Raw genomic sequence first — 26620 nt, 5'->3', positions numbered from 1 at the left:
GCATTGCTCTCCTCCATGGAGATGGCATGTGGGAAAGATCCTCCATGCCCCAGGAACCTTGCAGGGGTCATGTTAGACCAGGTGGTGGCAAGCCCTCCCCCCCAAAAAAAAGAAAGGGACCCCTCCCCCAAAAAAGAAAGGGATGAGCAGAATTCGGGGTGTTCCAGAAATCTTGGGGGGGGGGGAGGGGAGGCTGCTTACCCCCACCCCAGGGAGGCCAACGGTGGGGGGAGAGGCTGAGGTCCACCATGGTGGGATGCAGGATGGGGTGGTGCTGGTGGGAGGTGGCGGGTCCCCACAGGGAGGGACGGAGGCCGTAACGTGGTGCAGGGAGCGGTGTCTTACAGCTGTGGGCAGGAGCTCTGGCTCCCATCGCGAGGAGGATGAGGGTCTCCTCCTCACAGAAGAAAGTGTACGTGAAGGCAGCTGGGATTTGGCTGGTGCGTCGGGAGATGGAGATTCTCATCTCCATGGAAGCAGGTGGAGCCGGACAGACTAATCACAGCAAAGAGTTTGTCTAAAAACGCAGTCCTTTGTCTGGCAGACACACTTCTCATTTCCAGTGTTTTTTTTTTTTTTGTAGTCTTGGGTGAAAATTGATCTCGCCGAACCGTGCAAGCTGTCAGTGCCCACGCCTACAGCTTCTGACATCTACTACATGTGTTGGCAGGGTGGCCAAGCAACTCGTCACAGCACCGCTGCTGCCGCAGCAGCCCAGGACAGAGTGCTTCCAGAGGCCAGACCCGGCAGGTGTCAACGTTCACCTCACCTGCTGTCTCCCTCCTTGTGGTTGCCATCCCGCCTCGCCCCCGCAGCTCTGCGAGGGGCCCTTTGCCTGTACAAATATTTGCAAATATTTGGGTGAACGAGGCTGAGGGAGATCGGCCCGTCCCAGCCCTCGCGGATGCCCCAGCTGTGGCGTGCCCCGAGCGCACCCAGCACCCCTGGGACCTGCACTGGGAGCGCTGGGCGCTGGTGTGGGGCAGCTGGGGGGCAGGCGGCGGACTGGCCTCACCGGCACCATGGCGGCCTGCAGCTGCCTCAGCCAATCGGCACAGGGAGACACCGGGATGGCACCACCTCAGCCAATCAGGATGTGGAGAAGTGCGGCTGCAGCCGTCTCAGCCAATTGGAATGTAGAGAAATGAGGCTGCAGATGTCTCAACCAATGAGAATGTAGAGACATGAGGCTGCAGCCACCTTAGCCAATCTGAATTTGGAGACATGTGCTTTCAGCTGCCTCAGCCAATCAGGATGTGGAAACATGAGGCTGCAGCCACCTCAACCAATCAGAATATGGTGAAATGAGGCTGCAGCTGCCTCAGCCAATCAGAAAGTGAAGACATGAGGCTGCAGCTGCCTCGACCTCTCTACTGAACCTCAGCCCATAGCCTTGGATGGTGCCTTTAACTGGCCGAGAAGGTTGGGAGTGCAGAGCTCACCCTGCCCCACACCTTGGGCACCTCCAGCCTGATGCCATCTGCTGGTCTGGTGACACCATGCTCTGCTGCTGCTCTACAGGGGCTCCACCAGGCCAGCCCCGGTGGCAGTGCCCTCTGCCATGGCCACCGTCAATCAGCACATCCTGCCACCCGCTGCTTATGGGGTGCAGCCAAGCCACCGCCGGGTGCTCCTGCGTGGGGCATGGCTCGCTAAATATGCTGACGAGGACCTTGCATGGAGGCGTGTTGGGAGCCTTGGTGGGATCAAGGCATGCGGCATTACTGCTCCCCTGTTGGAGGAAGGGCTCCACTGCGCTGCTGTCATCATCACAGACCGTTTCTTATCACCATCCCACCCCCTGGGGCATGGTGCGGTGATGGGCTGGTTCTGTGTTTGGCATCGCCCCAGGAGTAGGCGGCAGGACAGCAGCACGGCACTGGGGACAATTCCCCTCCATCTTCTACAAATGGGTGCTGAGGCCACCCTTCTCCAAAGCTTGTACCCCTCAATGTCGTTTCCCCAGCTGTCCTCCGTCATGCCCTGTGCTCCTTCTCCCTTTGTGATTGCTAGATCCCCGTTCACAAACAGCCTTGTTGTATGAAGGCTGGAGCAACGAGGGTTCCTCTGTGTCCTTGATTCTTTTCCTCCGTTTCCCCATCATGGATCTCCATTTCTGCCTGTCTCCACCTTCCTTCCAGTGCTTCCCTACAGCACATCAAATCGTTTTCTTGTTGCCCTTGATGTCTTGCCACTCATAACCCAGCCATGCCATGGTCTTTACGTTGTGCCCCAGCTGCTTGTGCCATTTCTTTATGTTGCTCTGGCACCGTCCGCCCTTTGCTATTTGCTTTTTGATCACCTGGGTGTTAAAAACCACCAGGTGCCACCGCCGCTGTGGCCTGTGATTCTTTCTCCCTTTCCTCTTCAAAATTGTGAGCAGATTTATTCAGATACCTGATGGCTGGTAGCGTGCAGGTGGTGCCCAGGCAAGTGGCAGTGTTCCTGGGGGGCTCGTAGGCTGTGCCCCCCGATGCCACCACTCCAGGCTGTGGCTCGGGGCAGCCCCATGCTGGTAGCCCAGTAAATAACTCTGGGAGATAAGCCCGAGGGCTCGGCCCGGCTTAAGGGCAGCACGGCGGGAATGAGAACCCTGGGAGCCCCCCAGGCCGGGAGCAGGCCACACGGCACCGTGGCTGGCACTGGGCCTAGGGGCGCGGGGGCAGCGCAGGGATGGTGGGCAGCCAGGTGGCCGCCTGTAAGGCCCCCGGTGTTTCCCCGCTGCAGGCCTGAGGAGGGGCCTCTCCCCTCCCAGTACCTCCTGCCGGGGACCAGGCAGGAGCTGACCCCGGGGAGCCGCGGGCCGGGACAGGCCAGGGTGTGCTGCGGCCGCTAGGCCCCCGGTGACCTCTGACCCCACCGGTAACCCCGCCCACTGGTGCTCCATGCAGATAAGGGCGCTGGCGCTTTAGAAAGGGGCGTGGTCTGCTGCCGAGCCCCGCCCCCTGCACGCCCTCCCGCTCGCTCTGCCGCGGCGTGGCACCGCGCGGCTCCCGTCGCTTTGGCGCCGCTGCGCCCCCTGGTGGCGCAGGCCGGGACCCGGGCCGGGCTCCGGTAGCGCGTTCCCGGCGCTGGCGGCGGCGGAGCTGCCCGGCTGCGGACCGGCCGGCGCCTCCCCGGTCTGCCCCGGTGGCTGTCGCGGAGGTCCCCCCCCCGGCCTCAGCAGCGGGAGAGCGGCTGCGTGCCCCCTTCGCCCGGTTCCACCGGCACCGGCCGTCCCCTGAGCCCTGGGCCGTCCCCGCGTGTTAGGCTTAGGCCGCTCTCCGGGGACTGCGGGTCCCCGCGGGGCCGCCCGGTCTCGGCCTACCGAGCCGCAGCGTTCCCGGGGCGGGCGAGGGGCTTCCTGCGGGCAGGCCCCGGTTCTGCTCCCGGCCCGGTCCGGCGCCGCCATGATCAACGCCATCCTGGTGTTCAACAACCACGGCAAGCCGCGGCTCGTCCGCTTCTACCAGCACCTGGTGCGGGGCCGGGGCTGCCCGCGGGCTGGTGGCAGCCGGGGCTTGAGCCCGGTGTGGGGCTGGGGGTGTCAGAGGGGAGCCTGGGGCGGGGGGTGGGGGGGTCCAGGGTTATGGGGTGATGGCTGGGGGGCTGGGGAACCTGCCTGTCCCCCAGTCCCTGACCCGGTCCCACGGCAGCCCCCGTGGCTGCTTCTCCGGCGCCAGGGCTGGCGGGGAGCCGGGATGCTCCCGGTGACCGGCATCCCTGGGGCACCGGGGGAGAGCCCCCGGGGGTGGGGGTCTTCGAGGCCGTGCACGTATGGGTGCTTGTCCTCACCCCCCTGCAGGCAGAGGAGGTCCAGCAGCAGATTGTCCGAGAGGTTTTCCACCTGGTGCTGAAGCGGGATGACCACATCTGCAACTTCCTCGAGTGCGGCAGGTAACCCTCTGCCTCCCCTGCACCGGGGGGCCGGGTGGGGCTGCCCCCTGGGCTGGGGGAGCGCCTGGGCTGCGTGTACCCCCCGACACACCCCAAAGTCCTTCCCCTCTCCTTGTGTCTCCGCAGCCTGTTTGGTGGCTCAGACTACAAGCTGATCTACCGCCACTATGCCACACTGTACTTTGTTTTCTGCGTGGACTCCTCGGAGAGTGAGCTGGGCATCCTGGACCTCATCCAGGTCGGTCTCTCTGCAGTGAGGGTGGCTGCCGGAGGGCAGCTGGTGGGTGCCTTCCCCCGCAGCACAGCCCTGGCTGGGTGACCTGGGCCCTGACACCTTCCTGGTGCACTTTGTCTCTGTGGCATCTTGGTGCCAGCCCTTCTGGAAGCGACTGGGAAGGGGGCTTGGGTGGGGAGGGGGAGCTGCAGGCTGCACAGCTCCTCCACCTGGAAGCAGCAGGGGAAGTCAATCTGGATGGTTTTCCTTAAAAAATAGCATCATAGAATCATTTATCTTACCAATGTCTACAAGTATCTTATGGGCAAGTGCCAAGAGGACAGGGCCAGGCTCTTTTCAGTGGTGCCCAGGGACAGGACAAGGGACAACAGGCACAAACTGCAACACAAGAAGCTCCATCTGAATACGAGGAAAATTTTCTTTGCTCCAAGGGTGATGGAGCCCTGGAGCAGGCTGCCCAGAGAATTTGTGGAGTCTCCATTTCCAGAGACATTCAAAACCTGCCTGGTCATGACTCTGCAACCTGCTCTAGGAGAACCTGCTGTACCAGGGTGTTGGACTAGATGATCTCCAGAGGCCCCTTCCAACCCTGACCAGTGTGTGATTCAGGTTGGAAAAGACCCTCAAGATCATAGAGTCCAGCTGCTAAATGTAGAATCCCAGGTTGGAAGAGACCACAAGGATCATCTGGTCCAGTCTTTCTTGGCAAAAGCATGGTCTAGCAAAGATGGCCCAGCACCCTGTCCAGCTAAATATCAAGAGTGTCTGATGTTGGGGAACCCACCACTTCCCTGGGGAGATTATTCAGATGGCTGAAGGTTCTCACTGTGAAATATTTTCCTCTTGTGTTCAGTCGGAATCTCCCCAGCAGTAACTTGTACCTGTTACCCTTCATCTTTTCCATGTGACTCCTTGTAAAAAGGGAGTCTCCATCTTTACAGCCACTCTTTAAGTACTGGAACATGGTGATAAGGTCTCCTTTCAACCTTCTTTTCTCAAGGCTGAACAAACGCAGTTCTCTCAGCCTTTCCTCATATGGCAGGCTTCCCAGTCCTTGGATCGTCTTTGTGGCCCTTCTCTGGGCCCTCTCCAGTCTGTCCACATTTTTTTTTTTGTGTAGCAGGGACCAAAACTGAACATGGCATTCCAGGTGTGGCCTGACAAGTGCTGAATAGAGTGGGATAATGACGTCTTTTTGTTTGCTGGTGATGCCCTTGCTGATACAACCCAGCATCCTGTTGGCTTTCTTTGCTGCAGCAGCAGCACACTGTCTGCTCATGCTGAGCTTGTTGTCCCGCAGGTCCCTTTCCACAGAGCTGCTCCCCAGCCGGGTAGATCCCAGCCTGTGCTGCACTCCTGGATTATGTTTTCTCCAGTGTAAGACCTTACTCTTGTCCTTGCTGAACTTTGTAAGGATCTTGTTAGCCCACTCTTCCAGCCTATCCAGGTCTTCCTACAGGGTGGCTCTCCCTCCCAAAGTGTCCACTTCCCCACTTGGTTTGGGATCATTGGGAAGCACAAAAAGTGTTAACCAAACGCCGCCAATTCCACCACTAAACCACATCCCTAAGTGCCAAGTCTACACGTCTGTTAAATGCCCCCAGGGATGGTGACTCCACCCCTTCCCTGGGCAGCCTGGTCCAGGGTTTGACAACCCTTTCGGTGAAGAAATTTTTCCTAATATCCAAACTAAACCTCCCCTGGTGCAGCTTGAGGTCATTTCCTCTTGTCCTATTGATTGTTAACTGGGAAAAGAGGCCAAGTCCCACCTTGCTATAAACTTTCAGGCAGGTGGTTGTAGAGAGCGATAAGGTCTCCCCTGGGCCTTCTTTTCTCCAGGCCAAACAACCCTAGTTCCCTCACCTGCTCCTCACAGGACTTGTGCTTCTAGGCCCTTCACCAACTCCATTGTCCTTCTTTGGAAGCGCTCCAGCACCTCTCTTTCTTGTACTGAGGGGCCCAAAACCACAAGTGCATTTTTTAAATTGTGTTCAAACAGTGCGGGGACTTGTGCAGGGACCTTTGCTGAATCCGGCTGACGGCAGGCATGAGCGTGCCTGTGCAGGAGGCAGCAGGAGCTGTCTGCCCTGCCCAGGTCACCTGCCCTGTGATCATGCAGTTCCCGTAATTCAGCCCCTTTCAGGCTGTTCTGGTGGGCTGCAGCCCTGCCTCGAACGCAGCCGCCAGTGGTCCCAGCACTGCAGCAGATCAGGCCATTGACACCTGGGGTGTTTCCCCCTGGACAGCCAAGTCCCGTGCTTTGGAGCCCTTGACCTTGTGCTGGGCCCCTCGGTGGGGTTCCGGGTGTGCGGGCAGCACCGGTAGCACCTGAAGACAACAGTGAGTGGGTGGGCACGGCTGCGGTGAGGGAGCCCTTCTGGGGCCGGAGGAGCCCGGGATGGACCTGCTGTGCCCTTCCTCCACAGCTGGCCCAGCCAGGGCCAGGCTCTTCCAGCTGCGACCCCTTGCCAAGACGAGCTCTCTCCTCGAGCAGGTCTGAGCTGTCCCACCTGATTCCTGCAGTGTACTGAGGACTGGCACTGGTGCCTGTGTGGCAGTCCCCCGACCCCACGCTGCTGCTGCAGTGCTGGGGGTCCTGGGCAGCCCCTGGGCTAGGCTTGCCCATGTTTGCCCTGGGAACAGGCACTGTCCTACCATCCAGTGGAGACGGGGTTGTTGAGAAGGTTTTGTCCCTGCTCAGGGTGACGCCCTGGGGTGCAACAAGTTTCTGTTAGGGGCCGCAGCTTTTTTGCCTGTAGACCCTGGGGCTGTGCGTGGGAAGCATCTTGGAGTGGTCTTCTGTACTGACCTTCCCTTCGTGCCACTTCAGGTGTTTGTGGAGACGCTGGACAAGTGCTTTGAGAATGTCTGCGAGCTGGACCTCATCTTCCACATGGACAAGGTGGGTTGTAGGCTTTGTGTGATCCTCTGGGCCAGTGCTATTGATCCCCCCAGCGCCTGGCTGCTCCAGAGCCCTGCCCTCCCTAGAGCCTGCACTCCCCTGGACAGGAGCTGGCCCAGCCTGGAGCTCTGGAGCCACTTGGGAGAGGCTGTTGCTATGTTAGGGGTCACTTTTTAGGAAGAGATTGAGAGTTGTCAGCCTGGGGTTCTCGTAAACTTGCTCACATTCTGTCTTCCTGATGAGATCCGAGTTGCTGGGTCTGTTCCGAGCCCGTGGATACACTGACTTGCGGCACTTGGTGCTCACCCCGTGGCACTGCTGCTGCAGGGCTGCACTCTCTGCTGCAGCACAGCGGTGGGGGCTGTGCTGCTGATGGCCACCGACACTGGGGAACGGTGTGAGCAAGTGACGGGGATCTGCGCTGAGGCTTTGCTCCTGGTCTTCTGCACAGGCCTGTGCTGGTGAAGCTGGGCAGGCTCTGATGTTGAACATGGGTGTTCCGCCTTGTCTCGCCATGCTGGGAGACCTGTTAGCAGTCTTGTTAACATTTTACTACAGCTGCAGGAAAAAAAGGGAAGGAACAATAGGAGTGTTTGGAATACAAAGTGTTTGGTAAACTTTGACTTGAGCCACAGCCTTTCATGCTTTCCCTTTAGCTGGACTGAGTTTCTGGGTGGAAACCTATCCTCTTTGACTATCTCATAGATGGGGCTGAAGATAGCCAGGACTATGCTTAGAGAAAGGAGAGATTTAGCTGACGTGTGCTGGACTTGTGTTGCTGTTGATAAAGGTTTTCTTGCTTTGCTGAAGACGGAACATGCCAACAAAAAAAAGAGGAGTGGAAAAAAAAATCAATAAGGCTGTAAAATGTTGCCTTTCTGTTGGTGATTCAAACTTCTGAACTCTGGCAGAAAAATTGAGTTAGCAGATCTTAGAAGGCAATCTGGATCTGCTGTGTGTACTAGCAGCTAGTGAAGTAAGACTTTAGATTTCGTAATTTGCCAGGCTGTAAACATTTAGAATGCTGATTATCTTGTCAGCAAAAGTGTTGCTATCAAAGCAAACAAAAGGACAGGAAGGAGGAAGTCAGAAGGAAGGAGGAGTACCTGCGGGAGAAGTGATGGCAGTTGCCCAGATCACCTCTGGCCACATCTGGGGGAGGATGTGCTCTCAGTTACTTATTTTGTGGCCTGATCAAGACCGGGCAGCTTTACACTCAATCCGCAGCCTACAGGCAGAAGAGATTATCCTGTTGCTTGTCTGTTTTTCCAGGAGTAGCGGGGATTGCCCTTCGTCTGAACTCTCCTGTCAGGCAAAAGGTTCAAAGGAGACAGGAGTCAGGACAGTTTCTAGTAGGGGAGACCCTGGGCTTGGTCACCCTGAGGCTGTCCTGCCGCTGCTTCGCAGCCTTGACTTCAGTCCTTAGCACTATCGGTTGGTTGTCTTGTCTCTCATTTGGCATGTATTTATTTCTCAGATGTGTTCATGTTGAGTGCCTGCACTCCCAAGGGCTTGGTTGCAGATGGGTGGAGTTAGGGGTGCTGGGAATATGCAGCTATGTCCTGCTGGTCCCTGGTCTCGCCCCTCAGGTGCCCGGGGAGGGCTTTCTGTGGCTGTGATGCTGCCCCAGCGCTCCCACTGAGCCCTGCCACCGGGACTTCACTTTGGCAAGAGCCGTGCAGGGCACAGCGCTGTCCTCTGCTCTGGCAGACGGGTTCCAGAGTTTGTCAGTTCCCAACTAGAACAGCAGAAATGAGGCCAACGTCAACGGGCTGGCTTGTTGAGCAGAGACTTTGGCTGTGAACATCCCCAACCCACTGGTTCTGGCTGGGATTTGGCTGGAGCTTTGTCTGGGTCCTTTATGCAGCACAGGGTCTGTGAGCTGCTCTGTGTTTCAGGTCCCTGCTTTTGCAGCAGGCAGCTGGATGGGGCCTTCAGGTATGTGGTTCCCAGGCACCAGTGATGCTCAGTGCTTTCAGGCAGTCAGCTTTGGGAGCAGCATCTCAGAGCTGCAAGGATTCCTCTTTTGCAAGGCGAGGCTGGAGTCACGAAGCCGTGGGGAGGCTCGAGAGGAGGAGGCTGTTGCCCAGCTCGTGGTTGTGATTCATACCTTGAAAGGAACGTGAGTTTCACTAAGCAGCTGCAGGGTCCCAGAGAGGACATGGTTTGTTCAGGAAGCGCTGTGTTTCGGTTTGGAAAACAAAGCTTGCTTGGGATTTTTGCCCTGTTGGTTTTGATCCAGCTTGGGCTTAAGCCAGATCTTGAAGGAACAACATTTCCTGCAGCCCAGATGCTCTCCTGTTGTGGGGAGCTGTGAGCACCATCCGGTGCAGTTTTTGCTGGGGCTGTGCTGAGCTGAGGCTGTGCTGCAGGATGGCGGTTCCAGTGCTGTGGGTGTCCCAGGAAGGTGCTGTATCACCTGTGGCTCGCCCTGTGCAGTGCTGATCCTGCACACCATGCTGTCAGAGCAGGATGGGACCCATGGGAAGCCCTGTGAGGGTATCAGGCTTGCTGTTTGCACAAAGCTGGGTTTCCCCTTTCTAGCAGGTTCTCTAGCCTGCTTTAGTTTTCACAGCATTGCCTTGGCAGTATTTGCCATACAGTTTACAACTGCAGCCTGCCCTTATGAAGCTATAAAACAATATAATAACTTAACCATCTTTCAGTAATAGCCTGTTTCATGGAAATAACCAGACACCCATAAACTCATCATCTGTGCTGAGTGGTTGCTGGGAGCTGCTGACTGAGCAAGGAAAGCTGAGCCATGGGGGCGGTGGAGCTGAAGGTGCATCACAGCCGCCCGGCACGGCTGGGCTGCCGTCCTGGGGCTTTTTGTGTTTTCTTGGATTGCAGACAACCATGGGCCCTTCCTCCTGCTGTGGCTGCGGGTATTGCCAGCCCTCCCCGGTGGGGGTGGCAGGAGGGAGCAGCTTGCTGTCTTGAGACTGCTCTGTTTCATCCTTGGATGCCTGTGAACCCCGGGAAAGGGAGCAGGCTCTCTTAGCAGTTTTGTGCTTTTTCTGTGCGTGTGTCATGTCTTTCCTAAGAGAAAGCAAAGGAGCTGGGCTCTGGCCTGGCTTTCTGGGTAGAAGAAACCGGTCCTTGGAAGAGGTGTCCAGCTTGGTGGCTCCAGGAGGCCCTGGGGTCTCCACTGCCCTGTGGAATTCCCTCCAGCATGCTTTCTAGACAGGGTGTCAACTGGGTGCTAGCCCAGGGAGGGATCAGACTTCAGTTGTGGTGTCAGAGATGGCGCAGCCAGGGAATGCCAGCCACCTGGCTTGGACCTAGCCTCTCTGGGGATTGCCTGGTGCCTGGTGGTCCAGCGAACAATGTTTGCTCTGGCCTCTGTGGTAGGTGTCCTCTGGAGCAGAGGTACAAGCAGTTAATGGGATTGTGGGACTCCCCCTGTGGCGAGGACCCTCTTGCTCTCTAGGCAGCCAGCACTCCGGGGCGGTGTGGGCTGAGGGGAGGGCAGGGCTCGATTGGCATCTCTTGGGGAAATGCCAGTGCCTGGCACACTTCCGCACCAGCCTGCAGGCACTGCAGCCACTGCCGGTCCATGAACTGGGCTGGGTTCACAGCCTTCCCTTCCCTTCTTTTCCTTTCCTTTGCAGGTTCACCACATCCTGCAGGAGATGGTGATAGGCGGCATGGTGCTGGAGACCAACATGAACGAGATCGTGGCGCAGGTGGAGGCCCAGAGCAAGCTGGAGAAGGCAGAGGTGAGTGCCGATGCTGCGCCTCTCTGCTGCGGGGAGCTGGAGTATGCTCCAGGCTGGGCAGGGGGCAACCTGCGGGGTCTGGAGCTGGTGCAGATGGGGTATCCCCAGTATCCCCAGTCTCTGCTTGCCCGAGTCCCCAAGGAAGGAGAGGGCTGGGGGCACCCCTCCTCAGCCGTGTTCCATGCTGTTTAGGAGTGTAGGGAGCAGCCCAAGCATGGACAAATAGCTGTTCCCATTAAGGTTAATAACCTGAGATAATGAAAAGTTTATTGCCCCTGTTTGCACTGTCATTGTGAAGGTGCAGCTGTGGGGCCGAGGGGCTGGCGCTCACTGGTCTCTCCTGTCGGCAGGGAGGCCTCTCAGCCGCTCCTTCCCGCGCGGTCTCGGCTGTGAAGAACATCAACCTACCAGAGATCCCTCGCAACATCAACATTGGAGACATCAACATCAAAGTGCCCAACCTGTCGCAGTTCATGTGAGCGTGCCGTGGCGAGGAGGGCTGCCCACGCACGTTGGTTGTGGCCTGGGCTGGCTGGGGAGAGGAGCTGGGCTTTGCTGGGCTCCCCCTGCCCCTTTTGGGTCTCTGCCCACACAGCACATGGTGGGGGGCCCAGTGTGCTGCCGGGGTGCCTGGGCTGGGTGGCAGAGGGTAGGGAGTAGTGATGGGTCTCGGTGAGAATGGGGTGGTGCAGTCACCTTGGACATGGGCTCAGTTCTGCTCTCTGGTCTCCCAAGAACAAGGGTGGCCTTTCTTCTCCTCCCTCCCTGTGGATGCACAGCCTCTCTCCTCGCTGTGGGGGGAAGAGCTGGGTCCTGCCTCTCCCAGCACTTCTTGGGATTCCCGGTTGTAAAAATGTACCTGTAGGTGATGGCTCCTGCACATTGTTGCCTCCTCCATCCTTCCCCAGGTGGGCCATCCCCTGCCTGGCATCCCCGTGCCCACCCTGGTCCTGCTCACTGGGTCTGGCACCCTGGGCTGGGGTTGGTGCCAGCCTGGGTGGGTTTGCTCGTGGGAGCTGCCATGAGCTCTGGAGCTGGGGCCAGCGTGGGTGGTACCTGCTGCACGGGGGGATGCCAGCAGGGAGAGGGGAAGGTTAGGGCAAGCCTGCACTGAAAGCTGCTGGGAGAAGAGAGCCAGCTTGCAGGGTCGGGGCCAGGCTGGGGCCTCCTTCAGCAGCATGTCCCCATGTCCTAATAAACCACCGTGTGAACCTGTCTGTGACTGCTGTGGGTGCTGCTGGCCCAGTGCTGGGGTGAGCACCCAGAGGGGCCTGTGGGGGCCAGAGGCTGCTACGTAGCTCTCGTGGGACAACTGCAGCCCAGACTGCTGCATGGGGGTGGGAAATGGGGCCCTGGACCCCACCTGGGGAAGAGCTGGGGCTGCTGCAGGGTGTGCTCCAGGGCAGGCTCCCTGGCTGCACCCTGCCCTGCTCTCCGGAGCAGGCAGGGGGAACGCGATGGCCCCCCTTGGGCTGTGACAGTGGCATCCCCGGCTTTGGAGGCAGGGTCACCAGCCTGCAACCTGCCAGCGCCTGCTGGCCTCCCGCCAGCTTCCCTGCCTTCTTTGCCACAGAGCATCCCTGGTCCATACTTGTACGGCGAGCCCTGTACAGCTCAGTGGGGCACGAGGGGGCTGTGGGCCTGGGACTAGTGTCCCCCCCCGAGGCCTGGGGGAGCAGGGCTGGTCCTGGGGGTCAGAGTGAACGGGCCAGGCAGGGAGGTCCTTGAGCAGTGGGGCTTCTCAAGCTGGGTGCCCCGTGTCTGCCACAGCTCCATCTGGCCACCAGCCTCCGGGCTGGCTCAGGGCCCCTTTCCTCTGCTTCCCCTCCAGCGGTGGGGCCAGCTGCGCTCCAGTGGGCTCTGCCTCCACTTCCCCTGGCAGGGAAACCGTGACTCTGCCTGGAAGGAATTTTCTTGCCGTCTTCCCTCCCTGCGGCTTAACCCTTCCCCAGCTGGCCACGGGCCCACTGCTAGCGGCTCGGCTCACGGAGGGCAAGGAGCTGGCAACCTGCTTCTGCCTCTCCTCCTCTTCCTGTCGGCCGCTGGAGCAGCGTGGTGGCGGGAGCAGGTGAGTGGTGCTCCGGCCCATGTCCTGGGACTGGGACACAGGGTCTGGCAGGCGCAGGGACAGTTGCAGGGGGAAACTCCAGCGTGCTGTGTGGCGAGGAACTCAGTGTGGTGCCTTGCGTCCCTTTCTGCTCCAGGCCTGGGACGCAGGGGTGCCCGGGGTCCCTGGCTGCGATGGGCCATGCCCGCGCCAGCCCTGTGCTGTGGCACAGCAGTTCCCGGTGCAGGATGTGTCTGGCCACACGTGCTTCCTCTGCGTGGAGGAGATGTTTGTGAGCAGCCACCTCCGGTAATGGCTCCGGCCTTGCTGCCCATTCCCACGTCCTTCCAGAGCCTCAGAGCCTCGGCCACACAGTGAGTCTGCTGCTCCTGGCTGCTCCCTTTCCCTTGCCTGTGTGGAGGAGGGCAGAGACGATGGGATGGTTCATCCTGCGATGAGCCAGGCCAAACCCCCAGACCCCCATTTCCCTACCCAGGAGGGCTTCAACCCTGACCGCAGTGGCCCCGGGATTGTGCAGGAGCAGCCCCAGCCTGGCTGGGGCAGAGGTGGCCCTGCAAGCCCTGGCTGCTGGGGGCTGGTGTCCTGGGTGCCCAAGGGCCTGTCCTGCCCAGGGACAGGAGCTCTGAGTGACCTGGCAGGGCAGGGCAGAGCGAGGAGGCTGTGCTGGAGGTGAGATGTGGCTCCTGCTGCAGCCAGCAGCATTCCTGCCCAGGGCAGAGCTGTGAGTCACCCGCTGCTGGCAATGACCCTGTGTGCCCAAAGGGGCTGTGTCCAGGTCACCAAACCCCTGTCACACCCCGAGGTGAGCTGGAGGGGCACAGCACTTTGCAGGGACATGGAGGGAAGGGGCTGCCCTGGGGGCTTGGTGCTCTCCTGCCTGAGCTGCTTGCATGGTCTGGAGATGGGAGATGTGGCTGGCTCCTGGGGCTGGCTCCTGGTGCCCGGCCCTAGCCAGGCTGTGCTTTGGCACTGCTGGATTTTGTTTAGGTCTGCCAGGATCCGCTCGCTGGAGCGTGACCCCCGGGCTCCAGGCCCCCCTCCCTGGCAGCGAGGTGAAGTGGATCAGGTGTTGGAGCCTGGCACGGGGCTTCTTCACAGGTACCCGCTGTACAGTAGACAAGAGTTTGCCCTCGCTCTGCCAAGCACCAGGCGAGGCCACATCTCGGCCCTGTGCCCAGACTGTGCGGGGTCACTCCCTGAGCAGGGACACCCTGGGGTCTGGCTGCTTTGGGGTGCTGCACGAGGCAAACCCACCCGTGCCCCCACCACAGCCCTGCAGGTTGCCCATAAGGACCAGGACATCTCTGAAGCCACTGCTGCCGGAGCAGGGGGTGCCAGGTGACGCTGGGGCACAGGGTACTGAGTGGGGGGCACCCCCCAAGTGGTGACACCCTTCCTGGTGTGCCTGGGTGCTGCAGGGAGGGGGTACAGCCCAGCTTGGGTGCTGCTGGGTGATGGTTTGTCCCTTTTCCTGCCACCCCCCTGGCATGAGTGTGCTGGCGGAGGCTGATGTGAGGGAGGGACCCCCCCCAGCAGGACCCCGGGGGGTGGGGGGGTCGGGGGGTAGGAGCTGGGTGAGCAGGGGTGCTTTGTCCGCAGCAGCGGGACACCTGGGTCCCCAGGCTTCGTGTGGCTGGCAGGCAGCCCCCGGCGGCATCCCCAGCTGTCGCCTCCCAGCTTGGGGCGAGGAGGGTCCCGCAGCCCCGGGGGTCCCGCTCTGGGGGGTTCCCGCCCTGCCCGGGGCTGGAGGTGCCTTTCCCCAGCGGAGACGCCTCGTCCCGTCCCGGTGCCGGCGGGCGGGACCCCGTGTGCGGCCGGGAGCCCCCGCTGGTCCCCACTGCCCCGGCCCCCCGCCCCGGCCAGCAGCCCAGGGGTTAAGGGGGCGAGGAGGTTCGGGTTACTTCCCCTGGAGCTTTAGGAGGAAACTTTTCCTCTCGCCAGCGGCTGAGCTAGCGGAGCTGAGACGCCCGAGAGCCGCGCGCAGGCAGGGCGCAGGCAGGGCGCAGGCAGGGCGCAGCCCCGGGTGCTTCCATGGGGATGCTCCCGCAGCCCCTCGCTCCCCGCCGCTGAGCTCAGGAAGGTGAGTGGGGGGCGATGTCGCTGCCCAGACCCCCCCGTGGGGCGAGAGGGGATGTCCAGGGGCAGACTCAGAGCAGGGGAACTTGGGGGTCCCCACCCGGGGGTGCTTGGCTTAGCGGGGGCTGTGCGGGGGCCGGCACAGGGCTGTGGGCTGGCAGCTCGGGGCTGTGGAGTTCATGTGCACGGGGGTTATGGAGCCCATATGCGATGGGAGAGGCCTTGGGGGTCCGTGGGGGTGCGTGGGGTATGGAGGGCTCCAGGGGGGTGGTGTATGTGTGTGTTGGGTTATGTGGGGCCAGAGCCTCAAGGGAGCTGTGTGTCCGCGTGTGTAACGCTCAGCATCTGTGCCCCGGGTGTCTGCGTGTGGGACGTGGGACACGCGTGTGTGCCATCTGCAAGGTCTCTGCAGAGTGTGCTGGGGTGGGGGGAGTCAGGGTGTGGGTGGCATGGGGTGGTGCAGGCAGCCTGGGGCGGGGGCTCGGCACAGGGGCTGGCTGGTGTGAATGGGGAAGTGCATGAGGGGACCAGTGTGGGGGCAAGCAGGGATGAGTGTCCACAGACCCCGTGTCCGCACACCGTGCCCAAGGGGGTCTGCATGGGGAGGGCCGGTGCTGGGCAGAGGCACCCACTGGTGTGGGATGGAGGGGGTGCGGGGTGCCTGTCACCCTCCCAGCTGGCTGTGGCGCCTGGTCCTGGGGCAGCCCTCCCAGCCATGATCCAGCCATTTCCCAAACCCTGTGCCCTTGGCCAAAGTGAGGGCAGGGGCCGGAGCAGAGGGAGCCTGTGCTGCAGCTGCAGCCCGCTGTGCAGTGGTGGCTGGCCAGGCCGTGCGGGTGGCTGGGCCCTGCCGGGACGCCCAGGGACGCCGCAGCATCCCGGGGCTACTCTGCCAGGCAGTGCAGCGGGGCACTGCTGGGGACAGGGGACAGGGCACTGCTCCCGGAAGACACGGCTCAGCCTCTTCCCAGTTTCATCCCTTGCCCCCGAGCTGCGGTTCCCGGCAGGACCTGCCCATGTTTCCAGCTCGGATCTCACGAAGAGGACTTTGTATTTCTAGGATGGGATGCAGTGCCTCCCCTCCCCACCCTGCCCTACACGGGGACTTTGCTCCGTGGCTTTCTGCCGTGCCCGGTCTGCCACCCCCAGCCTGGGGAAGCCTCTGGCAGAGCTTCTGGGGCCAACCTGCACAGCCTGGGGGTTTGGGCTGCTCTCCCCTGCCAAGGCAGAGCTCCCATGGAGAAGAGTGTGCCACCATCCTGCACACCAGCACCCCGAGCCCTGGTGTGTTTGCTTGGCTGGCTGAGGGCTCAGCACCGTGGGGCACAGGCAAGGCTGTGTCTGTGGGACCCCCTGTCTCCCAGCTGGTTGAGACCTCCAGGTCGGCTGGGCTGTGGCTGGCAGGGGGGCTGAGCGTGGCACACGCAGGCTGCTGGGTGCCCCACAGCGGGTGGCAGCAAGCACGTGGCTGGTTTCGTGGGGCCTGGAGTTTGACCCCTAGGTGCAAGCCAGGTGACGCGACCTTGGACTTTGACAGGGCTGTGGGCAGGGCAGGGCAGGCTGCTCCCCAGCATGGTCCTGGGCTCCACCTGTGCCACCCAGATCCCTGGGCTGCACTCCGCTGCTTTTCCCCTGACGTGTGGGCAGCCCGGTGAGGTGTGCCCCTGCCAGGGGACAGGTGCTGGCCCCCACCTGCCATGGCCTCAGCCCCAACAACAGGTCCCTCGCAGGCAGAGGGCCAGCCAGGACCCCCCGGCAGCAGCTCAGACCCTGTCACTCGAGGGTAAACAGGGTGATGTTGAGCCAAGGGCTTGGCTCGGGTGCTGGGGCTGCCCACTTTGCTGCATGGTGAGGTGGGGTTGTGGCCACCAGCTGTGACCACCTGCTCTGTCCCTCCTTTTGCAGGGCCAGGCCAGTGCTTGGGAGGGACCCAGGGAATCCTGGCCTGCAGCCCATGCCTGCTCCCACACAGCCCATCCCTGATGGTGCAATCCTCAGCTGTGGTTTTACCCTCCACTGCAGCGGCACTGGGTGTTAGCACTCCTGCAAGGCTGGGAGGCGGGCGGGTGGAAAGCTCATCCTGGGGGCCGTCGCTACCCTGAGCCTCACGGTCATTTAATACTTCACCCATTAACTTGGACTAATAAACCTCGTTGGAGTGAGAGGCTAAAAGCCGTGCCAGCTGGGCAGCACCTCCTTTGTGAGCACCGCTCCCACAGCCCCACCATGGCGGCTGGCTTCTTCATCAGCAAGACTGTGGGCATCGTGGGCATTGTGCTGGCCCTGGGGGCCGTGGCCACCATCATTGCGCTGTCAGTGGTGTACGCCCAGGAGAAGAACAAGGTGGTGGATACCACCACTGCCTCCACCACCACCACCACTGCCTCCACCACCACCACCACTGCCTCCACCTCCAAAACTACTGCCTCCACGCACCCCACCATCCCTCCAAACACCACCGCCGCCCCCAACAACCCCTGGAACCGGTGGAGGTTGCCGACGACGCTGATGCCAGAGTCCTACGAGGTGACCCTGCAGCCCTTCCTGATACCTGACGCCAACAACACATACATCTTCAAGGGCAACAGCAGCGTGGTCTTCATCTGCAACAGTGCCACTGACCTCATCCTCATCCACAGCAACAAGCTGACCTATACCAAGCAGAATTCCTTCCATGCCTTGCTGCAGGCAGTGGATGGCTCTAGCGTGCCCCGCATCACCAATACCTGGCTGGAGATCCACACTCAGTACCTGGTGGTGCAGCTGGATGGCATGCTGCAGCAGGGCAAACGCTACCGGCTCTTCAGCATCTTCACAGGCGAGCTGGCCGACGACCTGGCCGGCTTCTACCGCAGCGAATACGTGGAGTCAGGCGTCAAGTAGGTGGAGGGCAGGGGGCTGGGACAGGGGGCATGGGCCTGGCCTAGGGGTGATGGAGGGCACGGGCTGGATTTGGGGCTCCTCTCCCACTGGGACAGTGGGATGGGTGTTGGGGAGCCTCTGTGCTCCCCTGCACCCACATGCCACCCCAGCGGGGACGGGTGCGGGGAGCAGGCAGGGCGCAGGGCAAGTGGAGGGATCCAGGGGGGTGCCAGCCCCTTCAGAGGCCGCCGGGTGCTGATGGCGTTTGCTTCCAGGAAGGTGTTGGCCACGACACAGATGCAGGCGGCTGATGCGCGGAAAGCTTTCCCCTGCTTTGACGAGCCGGCCATGAAAGCCACCTTCACGGTGAAGCTGATCCACCCCACTAACCACAGCGCCATTTCCAACATGCCCATCAAGAGTGAGTGGGGGGGGGGAGCCCCAGTGGGGGAGTCGGGGGGCCTGGCAGGACTGCGGGATGACCCCCCACCCTCTGCTCCCCGCAGACACCAGGCAGCAGGAGATCGATGGGCAGAGCTGGAACGTCACCGAGTTCGAGACCACCCCCAAAATGTCCACCTACCTGCTGGCCTTCATCGTCAGCCAGTTCGACTACGTGCAAAACAACTCGGGGGATGTGCTGGTAGGCTGGGGGTGGGGGGTACCCTCTGCCCACCCAGGGGGCTGAGCCCGGGCAGTGGCTGAGCCTTGCCTCTCTCCCCTCCAGATCCGCATCTGGGGCCGCCCTAAAGCCATCGCCGAGGGCCAGGGCAACTATGCACTCCAGAAGACTGGCCCCATCCTCAAATTCTTCGAGGAACACTACAACACATCATACCCGCTGCCCAAGGCCGGTGGGTGCCATGGGGTGGCCGGGGCACTGGGTCAAGCCACCAGCCGGGGGTGTGTGCAGGCAGGCTGGCACCCTGGCAGCGGCATGCCAACGGGACCCCTCCACCCCCAGACCAGGTTGGCCTCCCCGACTTCAATGCGGGTGCGATGGAGAACTGGGGGCTGGTGACCTACCGGGAGAACTCGCTGCTCTTCGACCCGGCTTACTCCTCCATTGGCAACAAGGAGCGGGTGGTGACTGTCATTGCTCATGAGCTGGCCCACCAGGTACCTGCCGTGCCCCCCGCCTGCCCCGCTGGCTGGCTGGGCATGGCTGACAGGGTGCTGTGCCCCCCCTGCAGTGGTTCGGGAACCTGGTGACGCTGCGGTGGTGGAACGACCTGTGGTTGAATGAGGGCTTTGCCTCCTACGTGGAGTACCTGGGTGCCAACTCGGCAGAGCCTTCCTGGCACATTGTGAGTGGAGGGGCCAGTGGGCAGGGGATGTGGGCAGGGGGTGTGGGCATCCCGTCCACCCCTGCACCCCTGGGGGCTGTCCCCGCTGCCAGGAGGGTGCACACAGGGCTGAGGTGGGTGCTGGCACTCACCCCCGCAGAAAGACCTGATGGTGCTGAACGAGGTGTATGCAGTGATGGCAACAGATGCCCTGACCACATCCCATCCACTGTCCTTCCGCGAGGATGAGATCAACACCCCAGCCCAGATCAGCGAGGTCTTCGACAGCATCTCCTACAGCAAGGTAGGCACGGGAGCCCTGGGTGCATGGGGACCAGGCGTGGGAGGTCTAGTGGGGCGGGCTGTGGGGTGGCCCATGCACCCAGGGCCTCCGACCTGCCATCTCCACAGGGAGCGTCGGTGCTGCGGATGCTCTCTGACTTCCTCACTGAGGATGTGTTCAAGGACGGGCTGCAGGTAAGGCTCTGCTGGTGCTGGCTGGCACTGAGCCCTGCTGAGGGCTGAGCATCCCATGGCAGGGGCTTCCCCGGGTGCTTTGCGAGCCTCCTGCACCCCAGACCCTGCTTACCCGTCTCTCCTGGTGCTCTCCCGCAGTCCTACCTCCACACCTTCGCCTATGGAAACACTGTCTACACGGACCTCTGGTCTCATTTGCAAGAGGTAGGAGGGGACTGGCTGCTCCTCCCAGCCCAGCCCCTTCCCCACTGCTGTCCCAGCTCTAGGGGGCTACCTGGCAGGATGGAGTCCTAGCCACACAGCCACTGACTGTGTTGGGCGAGGGGTGCAGTGCTGGCTGAGCCCTGCAACCCATCTGCATCCCCCCCCCCCGGCACCACTGACCCACGGCACTGCCCTCCCCGCAGGCTGTCACAAAGTACAATGTCTCGCTGCCTGACTCCATTAGCAAGATCATGGACCGCTGGACGCTGCAGATGGGCTTCCCCGTGGTGACTGTCGACACCCACACTGGCACCATCAAGCAGGAACACTTCTTGCTGGACCCTACCTCCGTGGTGGAGAGACCCTCTGTCTTCAAGTGAGTGGGGTGGGGGGCTGTTGGCAGCAGGGCGGCTAGGGGTAAGGGATGGTCTCACTGCCTGCCTGTCCCTGGCACAGCTACACCTGGATCATCCCCATCACCTGGATGACAGAAACCACTAGTGGGGAGAGGTACTGGCTGACCAAAACCTCAGGTACAGTGTGTCCTGCCCAGGCTGGGAGCAGGGGTCTTGCTGCCACCTCCCCTGCCCCCTGGTTGGGGTCCCCTGGTGGGGCACCAGTGGGGGGGGGCTGGGCCTGGACCCCCATTGTGGGCAGGGGGGGGCAGCTCTGGCAGACCCTCCTCTCCCCCTCCCAGACACCAACAACCAGTTCAACGTGAGCCGCCCCAACTGGCTCCTACTGAACTTGAACGTCAGTGGGTACTTCCGCGTCAACTATGACAAGGAGAACTGGGAGCAGCTCCTCAGCCAGCTCTCCACCAACCACCAGGTATGTGAGGCTGGCTGGGGCGTGGGCTGTGGGTGGGCGCCCCCAATGCCCCCCCACACCCCACTCAGGGCTGCCCTGCGACGTTGACTTTTCCCTCTGCCAGATCATCCCTGTCATCAACCGCGCCCAGATCATCGATGATGCCTTTAACCTGGCCAGGTGAGCCATGCCGGCTGCCCACCGGGCTGAGGGGGACTGGTGGGGTGGGCGCCCTGGGAGTGGGCAGCAGCCACAGGGCCAGGGAGCTGACGCTGCCCTCACCCCTGGCAGGGCCAAGTACATCAATGTGACCTTGGCCTTGAGCACCACGCGGTTCCTGAGCCAGGAGACGGAGTACATGCCCTGGCAGGCAGCGCTCAACAACCTCCGTTACTTCCAGCTGATGTTTGACCGCAGTGAAGTCTTTGGGGTGATGACGGTGAGCAGTGCCACCAGCCTGGCCCCGGTCCCGCAGCGGGTCCCGCTGCTCAGCAGAGCCCTATGCAGGGGGGTGGGGGCAAGGGGCTGCACCCAGCCCTGGGCGGTGGGCTCTTGCTGGTGCTGCCAGGCGCTGACCATCTTCCTGCCCCCCAGAAATACATACAGAAGCAGGTGACACCCCTCTTCAACCACTACAAGAAGATCACCAATGACTGGGTCACCATCCCCAGTGGCCTGATGGACCAGTGAGTGCTGCAGCCCCAGCATCGCCTGGCACGGTCCCACTTGCAGCCTGGCACTGGCCGGTCGGTGCTCGGCTGCGGCGTTCTGGTGCTCAGCCCCGCGTGGCTCCTCTCTCCCCAGGTACAATGAGATGAATGCCATCAGCACAGCCTGCTCCTACGGCGTCACTGAGTGCCAGAACCTGACCACCAGCTACTTCCTGGAGTGGCAGCAAAATGTCACCAAGAACCCGTGAGTCCCCAGCGCGCCACGGTGAGGGGGCTGGGCTGGGCATGACAAGGGGCTCCCGACTAAAATGGCTCTCCTCTCCTGCAGCGTCCCCCCGAATCTGCGCTCCTCAGTCTACTGCAGCATGGTGGCCACAGGCGGGGAGGAGGCCTGGGACTTCATCTGGGAGAGGTTCAAAGAGGCCACCGTCGTGTCCGAGGCTGACAAGCTCCGCACAGCCCTCTCCTGCAGCCCCTATCCCTGGATCCTCAACCGGTGGGTGCGGGGTCCCAGGCAGGCGCCGCAGCTCTGCCCCTGCCAGCCCCTCACCCTCTGCATTCCCTCCCAGGTACCTGCAGTACACCCTCGACCCCCAAAAGATCCGGAAGCAGGATGCCACCGCCACCATCAACAGCATCGCCAGCAACGTGGTGGGGCAGCCCCTGGCCTGGGACTTCATCCGTGCCAACTGGAGGACGATCTTTGGCCAGTGAGCACCGGGGGGGGCTGGCTGGGGCATGCAGCATCCCCCTGGCTGCCTGTGCCCCTTGCGGGGGGTGGCACTGTCCCTTCCCCTGGCCGTGTGGGGTGAGGGCAGCCTTGGCCCCTGGTGCTGCTCTGCCTGCCCCCCCCAGCTCAGCCCTCTCTCTGCTTTCCCAGGTACGGGGGTGGCTCCTTCTCCTTCTCCCGGCTGATTTTATCAGTGACCCAGCGGTTTTCCACAGAATTTGAGCTGAAACAGGTGAGGCTGGACGCTGGCAGGGTCTGTGGGACTGGGCATCAGGGACTCCAGCCCCAGAAGAAGTGGGGGCACAGCTCTGCACTGCCGGCACCTCGCAACCTGCCCTTTGCCAGCAGCCCTTGGGAGGGGGGCTCCTGCCCCTGCCCTTCGCGTGCCCAGGGGTCCCGGCAGCTTCTGTCTCCATCCTGGGTTGCTGGGGGCTGTCGGGGTGCTGCCATGGGCTACTGGGGTGGTGTTGGGGGGCTACTGGGGGCTTTCAGGGTGCTGCCAGGGGGCTGCTGGGGAGGTGCCAGGGGGCTGCTGGGGAGGTGCCAGGGGGCTGCTGGGGTGCCCCATGCCTGCTCCAGCTCATCTTCTCCCCGGCAGCTGGAGCAGTTCAAGGCAGACAACCAGGACATCGGCTTTGGGTCGGGGACGCGGGCGCTGGAGCAGGCACTGGAGAGGACCCGTGCCAACATCAACTGGGTGAAGGAGAACCAGAACACGGTGCTGGCATGGTTCCAGGGCGAGATTCCCCCCAGCTAACCATGTGGCCCTGACCGCCATGTACCCTCCTCCGCAGCTGGGCTGGACCCTCACCCACTCGCTGGTTCCGTTCACTCCATCCTCTCTGGCCCCCAGCCCCAAACACTCCCTCCTGGTGCCCCCCGGGCCACCCCACCTGGGTCCTTCGCTGCTCATGAGGGGCAGGGTCCGCTGCCTGTATGATGGGCAGCAGAGGGGGGCTGGGGGGCTTTGGGCTGGGGTGGGGTGGGGGGGCCCTGCTGCCCTCAGCTGCCTGGGGCAGCACTGGGCTCTGCAGGCTCGTGCAAGGCCTGGGGTAGGTGTAAATAAAGGCTTGCACGTCAGCTTTCACTCGCGGCTGTGGATGGGACCCCACGGTGGGCACGGGGTGGGGGCTGGGGAAGTAGAGCCCCCCCGGGCTGTTAGGAGCCTGGTGCTAAGTGGCTCTGGGGGCTTTGCCGACGCCATCGCTCCGGACCCTCCGTCTGACGGCTGTGTGTGAGCTCTCCTGCTGGGCGCCAGCCCTGCGCCCTGCACGGGGGGCTGGCGTGCCCACGCCCCGACCCTCTGCGTAGTTTCCCCCACGACATCTCTGCGGGGCCAGGGCAGGAGGCAGCCGCAGCTTCCCCGAGGCACCTGGATGGCCATGCCGGGCGGGATGGGGTGCCAGCAGCCAGCCCCCCAGGGACTGTCCCCATGGGCTACCCAGGTCCTTAAAGGGATGGAACTGGACGGTCCCAGCAGCACGAGGGTGTTTCTGAAGTCCTGGTCCCAAACCTGTGTGGGGGATTTGGGCACAGAGAAGGGATGGGACTGGGGGTGGGTGGGAGCTGCCCTTCCAGGGGTCAGTGGGGCTGGTGAAGCCCCCTGGGTGATGAGTCCCTCTGTCACCCTAGCTCTGGGACATCTTTGGGCTGTGGGCTGGGCTGGTAGGGGTTGCTGAGCCCCCAGCTGGCTGTGTGTGCGGGGGGGTGCCAGCCTGTGGGGTGCCCTGGGCCCCCAACCCTGCCCATGCTGGGGCACAGCGAGCGGGTCCTGCAGTAATGAGTCGGCGGGCAGTGGTGCATGGCAGCTTTAATGAGGAGCCCTTTGCCGGTGTCCATCCTGCGTGGCTCTGCAACGGGGCTGTGCCACTGGCCCCACATGGCCTCCGCAGCTGGGGGTGTGGGATCAGCTCCAGTTGCCCCAGTGCTGTGCTGGGGTGCAGCTGGGCAGGACGGGGGCTGCCTGGGAGGCTGGGGAGACAAGCCTGTCTGGGGCTGGTGGGCTGCCAAGCTGTGTGGAAAGAGTTGTGTTAGGCTGTGGGATGGCACCTTTCCCCCTGCCCTGCACCCCGTGCCCCCCACCCCGTGCCTGGGCTGGCTCTCTGGCTCCGCACACATCATGCTGTGCCCCCCAGCCCATGCAGACATGGCACGCAGTGGGATTTGTAGGTGCAGCCCTGCCCACACCACGCAAGGAGCATCCACCCCTCCTTCCCACCCATCCCCAGGGTGTCCCCCAGCCTGGGGGGTGCAGGAACAGGGGCTGGGCTGGGGCTGAGGGTACCTGGCAGTGCGCAGGCAGCTGGGAGCCATGCGCGGGGGTCCCAGGGTGCCCTGTGTCCGTCAGTCCTGTCCCGGGAGGCTGGTGGGGGGCTGCAGGCTCCAAGCAGCAGGAGGAAGCCGTCCCAGTGCCTGTGGCCGTGGAGCATCGCCAGGGTGGCTCCAGGGGGGTCACCGCTCCAAGGCTGCAAAGCGCTGATGACCAGGACCCTGAGATGGAGCCAGGGGTCCTGTGCAGCTCCGGGGGGGTCCCTGTTGCAGGGATGTAGGGGGGCAACCCCCAGGCCTCCATCCCCACCTCGGGAACTCCAAGCACCTCAGGGGGGGTCCCCACAGCAGGGCCACAGGGAGGTGACCCCCAGGGCCCTGGCTCCATGCCGGGAGCCCCGTGCAGCTCCAGGGGGGTCCCCACCGCGGCAGGTGACCCCCAGCCCACAGTGCCGGGGGGCGAAGCATCCCGCAGGGCCGGGGCTGGTGTGTGCAGGCGGGGGGCTGGGGGCTGGCAGCACCCCAGGCCCTGGGGGCAGAGGGGGCAGTGCCGGGCGGCTGCCCCCCGCCGCCGGGCCAGCACCTCCTCGCTGAGCCCCAGCAGGGCTGAGAGGTGGGCGATGTAGCGGATGGCGAGGCGCAGGGTCTCGATCTTGGTGAGGGTCTGCCCGGCGGGTGCCAGCGCGGGTGGCAGGTAGTGCCGCAGCCGCAGCAGCGCCTGTGCCAGCCGGCGCATCCGCAGCTTCTCTCGCTCGCTGGCGCTCTGCCGCGGGCCCCCCGGCCCCCCGCACCGCCCTGGCTCAGCCCCACCACCCCGCCGGCCCCCAGACCCCGGCTGCCGGCCCCGCGGGGGACATGGGGGCATGCCCGGCGGCTCTGCAGAAGGCGTTGGGGAGGTGGCGTTGGCGAGGCCCCTGGCCCAGTCCTGGAGCAGGGCATGGCCCGCCGAGGGCTGGAGGCCCCAGAGAAGGAGTGGGGCTGGGGGTCCAGCCATGGCTGGGGTCTGGTCTGCTGCTTGCATCTGGGGGTGCCCGGGCAGCCCCAGCTTTATGTGGGGCTGGGGTGCGAGGTGACACCTTTGCGACCACCTGGAGGTGTCAAAACCTACAGAGCCAGGCTGGGGCCAGCCAGGAGCCTGGGAATGCTGGGCCCATTTGCAGAGGTGTCAGTTCTGACTCCTCTGACCCTTAATTGGCGCTGCCCAGCGCTGGGAAGTGTGCAGGGATCAATTCACACGGCCATGAGAGATGCTAACGTGCCTACCAGCCCTGCCAGAGCCTGCACCACCCCACACGGTGGCTTTGCTGGGCCAGCTGCACTGCAGTGGGCAGCAGGAACTTGACCTTCCAGTGCTGGGACCCTGAGCCACCAGCCCTGACACCCAACAGTGTCCCCACACCTCCCCTGCCCTCTGCACAGCCCCCAGACCTAGGTCCAGGAGTCCTGGTGTGCTCCCAGCTCAACCCAACCGCCCTGAAGGACAGGGGGACGCAGGGACGCGCTGGCAGTGGGTCTCGTGTGCCAGGAGACAACCTGGCCATGCTGCCTCGGTCTCCCTGACCCCATGGGATGCAGCCCTGGCTCTCTGAGCTCTCTGAGCTCCCACCGTGCTCCAGAGAAGCTGGAGGCACAGCCTGAGTGTTTGTGGGGACCCACTGGGCTGTGCCTCCCCTGCATGGAGCTGTGGCTCCCTATACTGCTCATCCAGCCAGCGCAAACCCCAGGCTGGGAGTCAGGGTCCCCCAAGGCAGCGGGCAGTACCGTGGGGGGATGCTAAGCTCTTTAGGGTGCTCTTTAGGGCAGGGGACCCTGCCTGCAGGCGTGGGCTGGGGGGTGCAGCAGAAGCGGGGGGGAGGCATCTGCTTGCCCAGCTCTGGGGTGGGCAGTGCTCCTAGCTGCAGAGGGCTGTTTGCTGGGACGCTGTCATGGCACTCACCCCAGTGCCGGGCACAGCCCTGTGCACCATCCCTGCCAGCTGCCCCACTCCTGGCTGGAGGTACAAGAGTGCACAGCCAGGGCCAAGGGCCGTGCAGATGTCTCACCCCCAGGAGGTGCTGGAGCAGGGATGGGGGGTCCAAGGCGAGCTGTGGGGTGTCCTGGCATGGGACCCCTTCAGTGGGAGGGATGGCTGCTCTGGGAGGCACCAGTCTGAGCTGGGCACTGACCGCCTGGGGAGGGCTTTGGCCAGCTTTGGCCAGCAGCACTGTCAGCAGCCCTGCAGCTGAGCTCCATCCCAGTGCCCTCACCGTGTCCACCCCATGGCCCACGCTCCATCAATATGGGCTGGAGGGACGTGGGGGGACCCCATCTCCTCTGAGGGGTGAGGGGCTGCGGGCTCCCCCTCGGGGGGCTCTGACCCCATGGCCAGTGCTGTCATGGCCCAGCCGTGCTCCAGCACTTGTCTAAACACAGAGGGAGGTGGGAAGCGGCTGC

At 62.8% G+C, this 26620-nt stretch overlaps 3 protein-coding genes across 5 annotated transcripts; 2 read left to right on the top strand and 1 right to left on the bottom strand.

Moving 5' to 3' along the window:
• Positions 1 to 288: 288 nt before the first annotated feature.
• Positions 289 to 11950, top strand: LOC308067885 (AP-3 complex subunit sigma-2). Its single transcript, XM_080397483.1, has 6 exons — positions 289 to 3458; positions 3785 to 3876; positions 4003 to 4114; positions 6942 to 7013; positions 10628 to 10735; positions 11086 to 11950. Exons 1-6 carry the CDS (start codon positions 3390 to 3392, stop codon positions 11212 to 11214), a joined length of 582 nt encoding a protein of 193 aa, XP_080253609.1. The 5' UTR covers positions 289 to 3389; the 3' UTR covers positions 11215 to 11950.
• A 93-nt stretch (positions 11951 to 12043) lies between these two features.
• On the top strand, positions 12044 to 22846 carry ANPEP (alanyl aminopeptidase, membrane). 3 transcript variants are annotated; one of them, XM_080397427.1, is made up of 21 exons: positions 12044 to 12803; positions 12940 to 17758; positions 18017 to 18162; positions 18248 to 18384; positions 18469 to 18595; positions 18706 to 18860; positions 18935 to 19048; positions 19188 to 19331; positions 19439 to 19504; positions 19643 to 19708; positions 19912 to 20084; positions 20165 to 20241; positions 20406 to 20539; positions 20643 to 20698; positions 20810 to 20957; positions 21113 to 21204; positions 21323 to 21433; positions 21518 to 21685; positions 21759 to 21899; positions 22070 to 22151; positions 22518 to 22846. In XM_080397427.1, exons 2-21 carry the CDS (start codon positions 17106 to 17108, stop codon positions 22674 to 22676), a joined length of 2949 nt encoding a protein of 982 aa, XP_080253553.1. In that variant the 5' UTR covers positions 12044 to 12803; positions 12940 to 17105; the 3' UTR covers positions 22677 to 22846. The 3 variants fall into 3 exon arrangements, with proteins under 3 accessions (XP_080253553.1, XP_080253554.1, XP_080253552.1); XM_080397428.1 differs by having other exon boundaries at positions 12044 to 14883; positions 16902 to 17758; XM_080397426.1 differs by having other exon boundaries at positions 12044 to 14883; positions 16785 to 17758.
• LOC308067872 (uncharacterized protein) lies at positions 22844 to 25208 on the bottom strand (the record flags this gene model as incomplete). Its single annotated transcript, XM_080397462.1, has 1 exon — positions 22844 to 25208. The coding sequence occupies one exon, from the start codon at positions 25206 to 25208 to the stop codon at positions 23826 to 23828; it is 1383 nt and encodes a 460-aa protein (XP_080253588.1). The 3' UTR covers positions 22844 to 23825.
• Between the last annotated feature and the right edge of the window lie 1412 nt (positions 25209 to 26620).

Source organism: Falco punctatus (assembly GCF_963210335.1).
Source record: "Falco punctatus genome assembly, chromosome: 7".
In the NCBI taxonomy this organism is placed as follows: Eukaryota; Metazoa; Chordata; class Aves; order Falconiformes; family Falconidae; genus Falco; species Falco punctatus.
The sequence above is the reverse complement of the archived record's forward strand: the minus strand, read 5'-3'. Positions and strand labels throughout refer to the sequence as shown.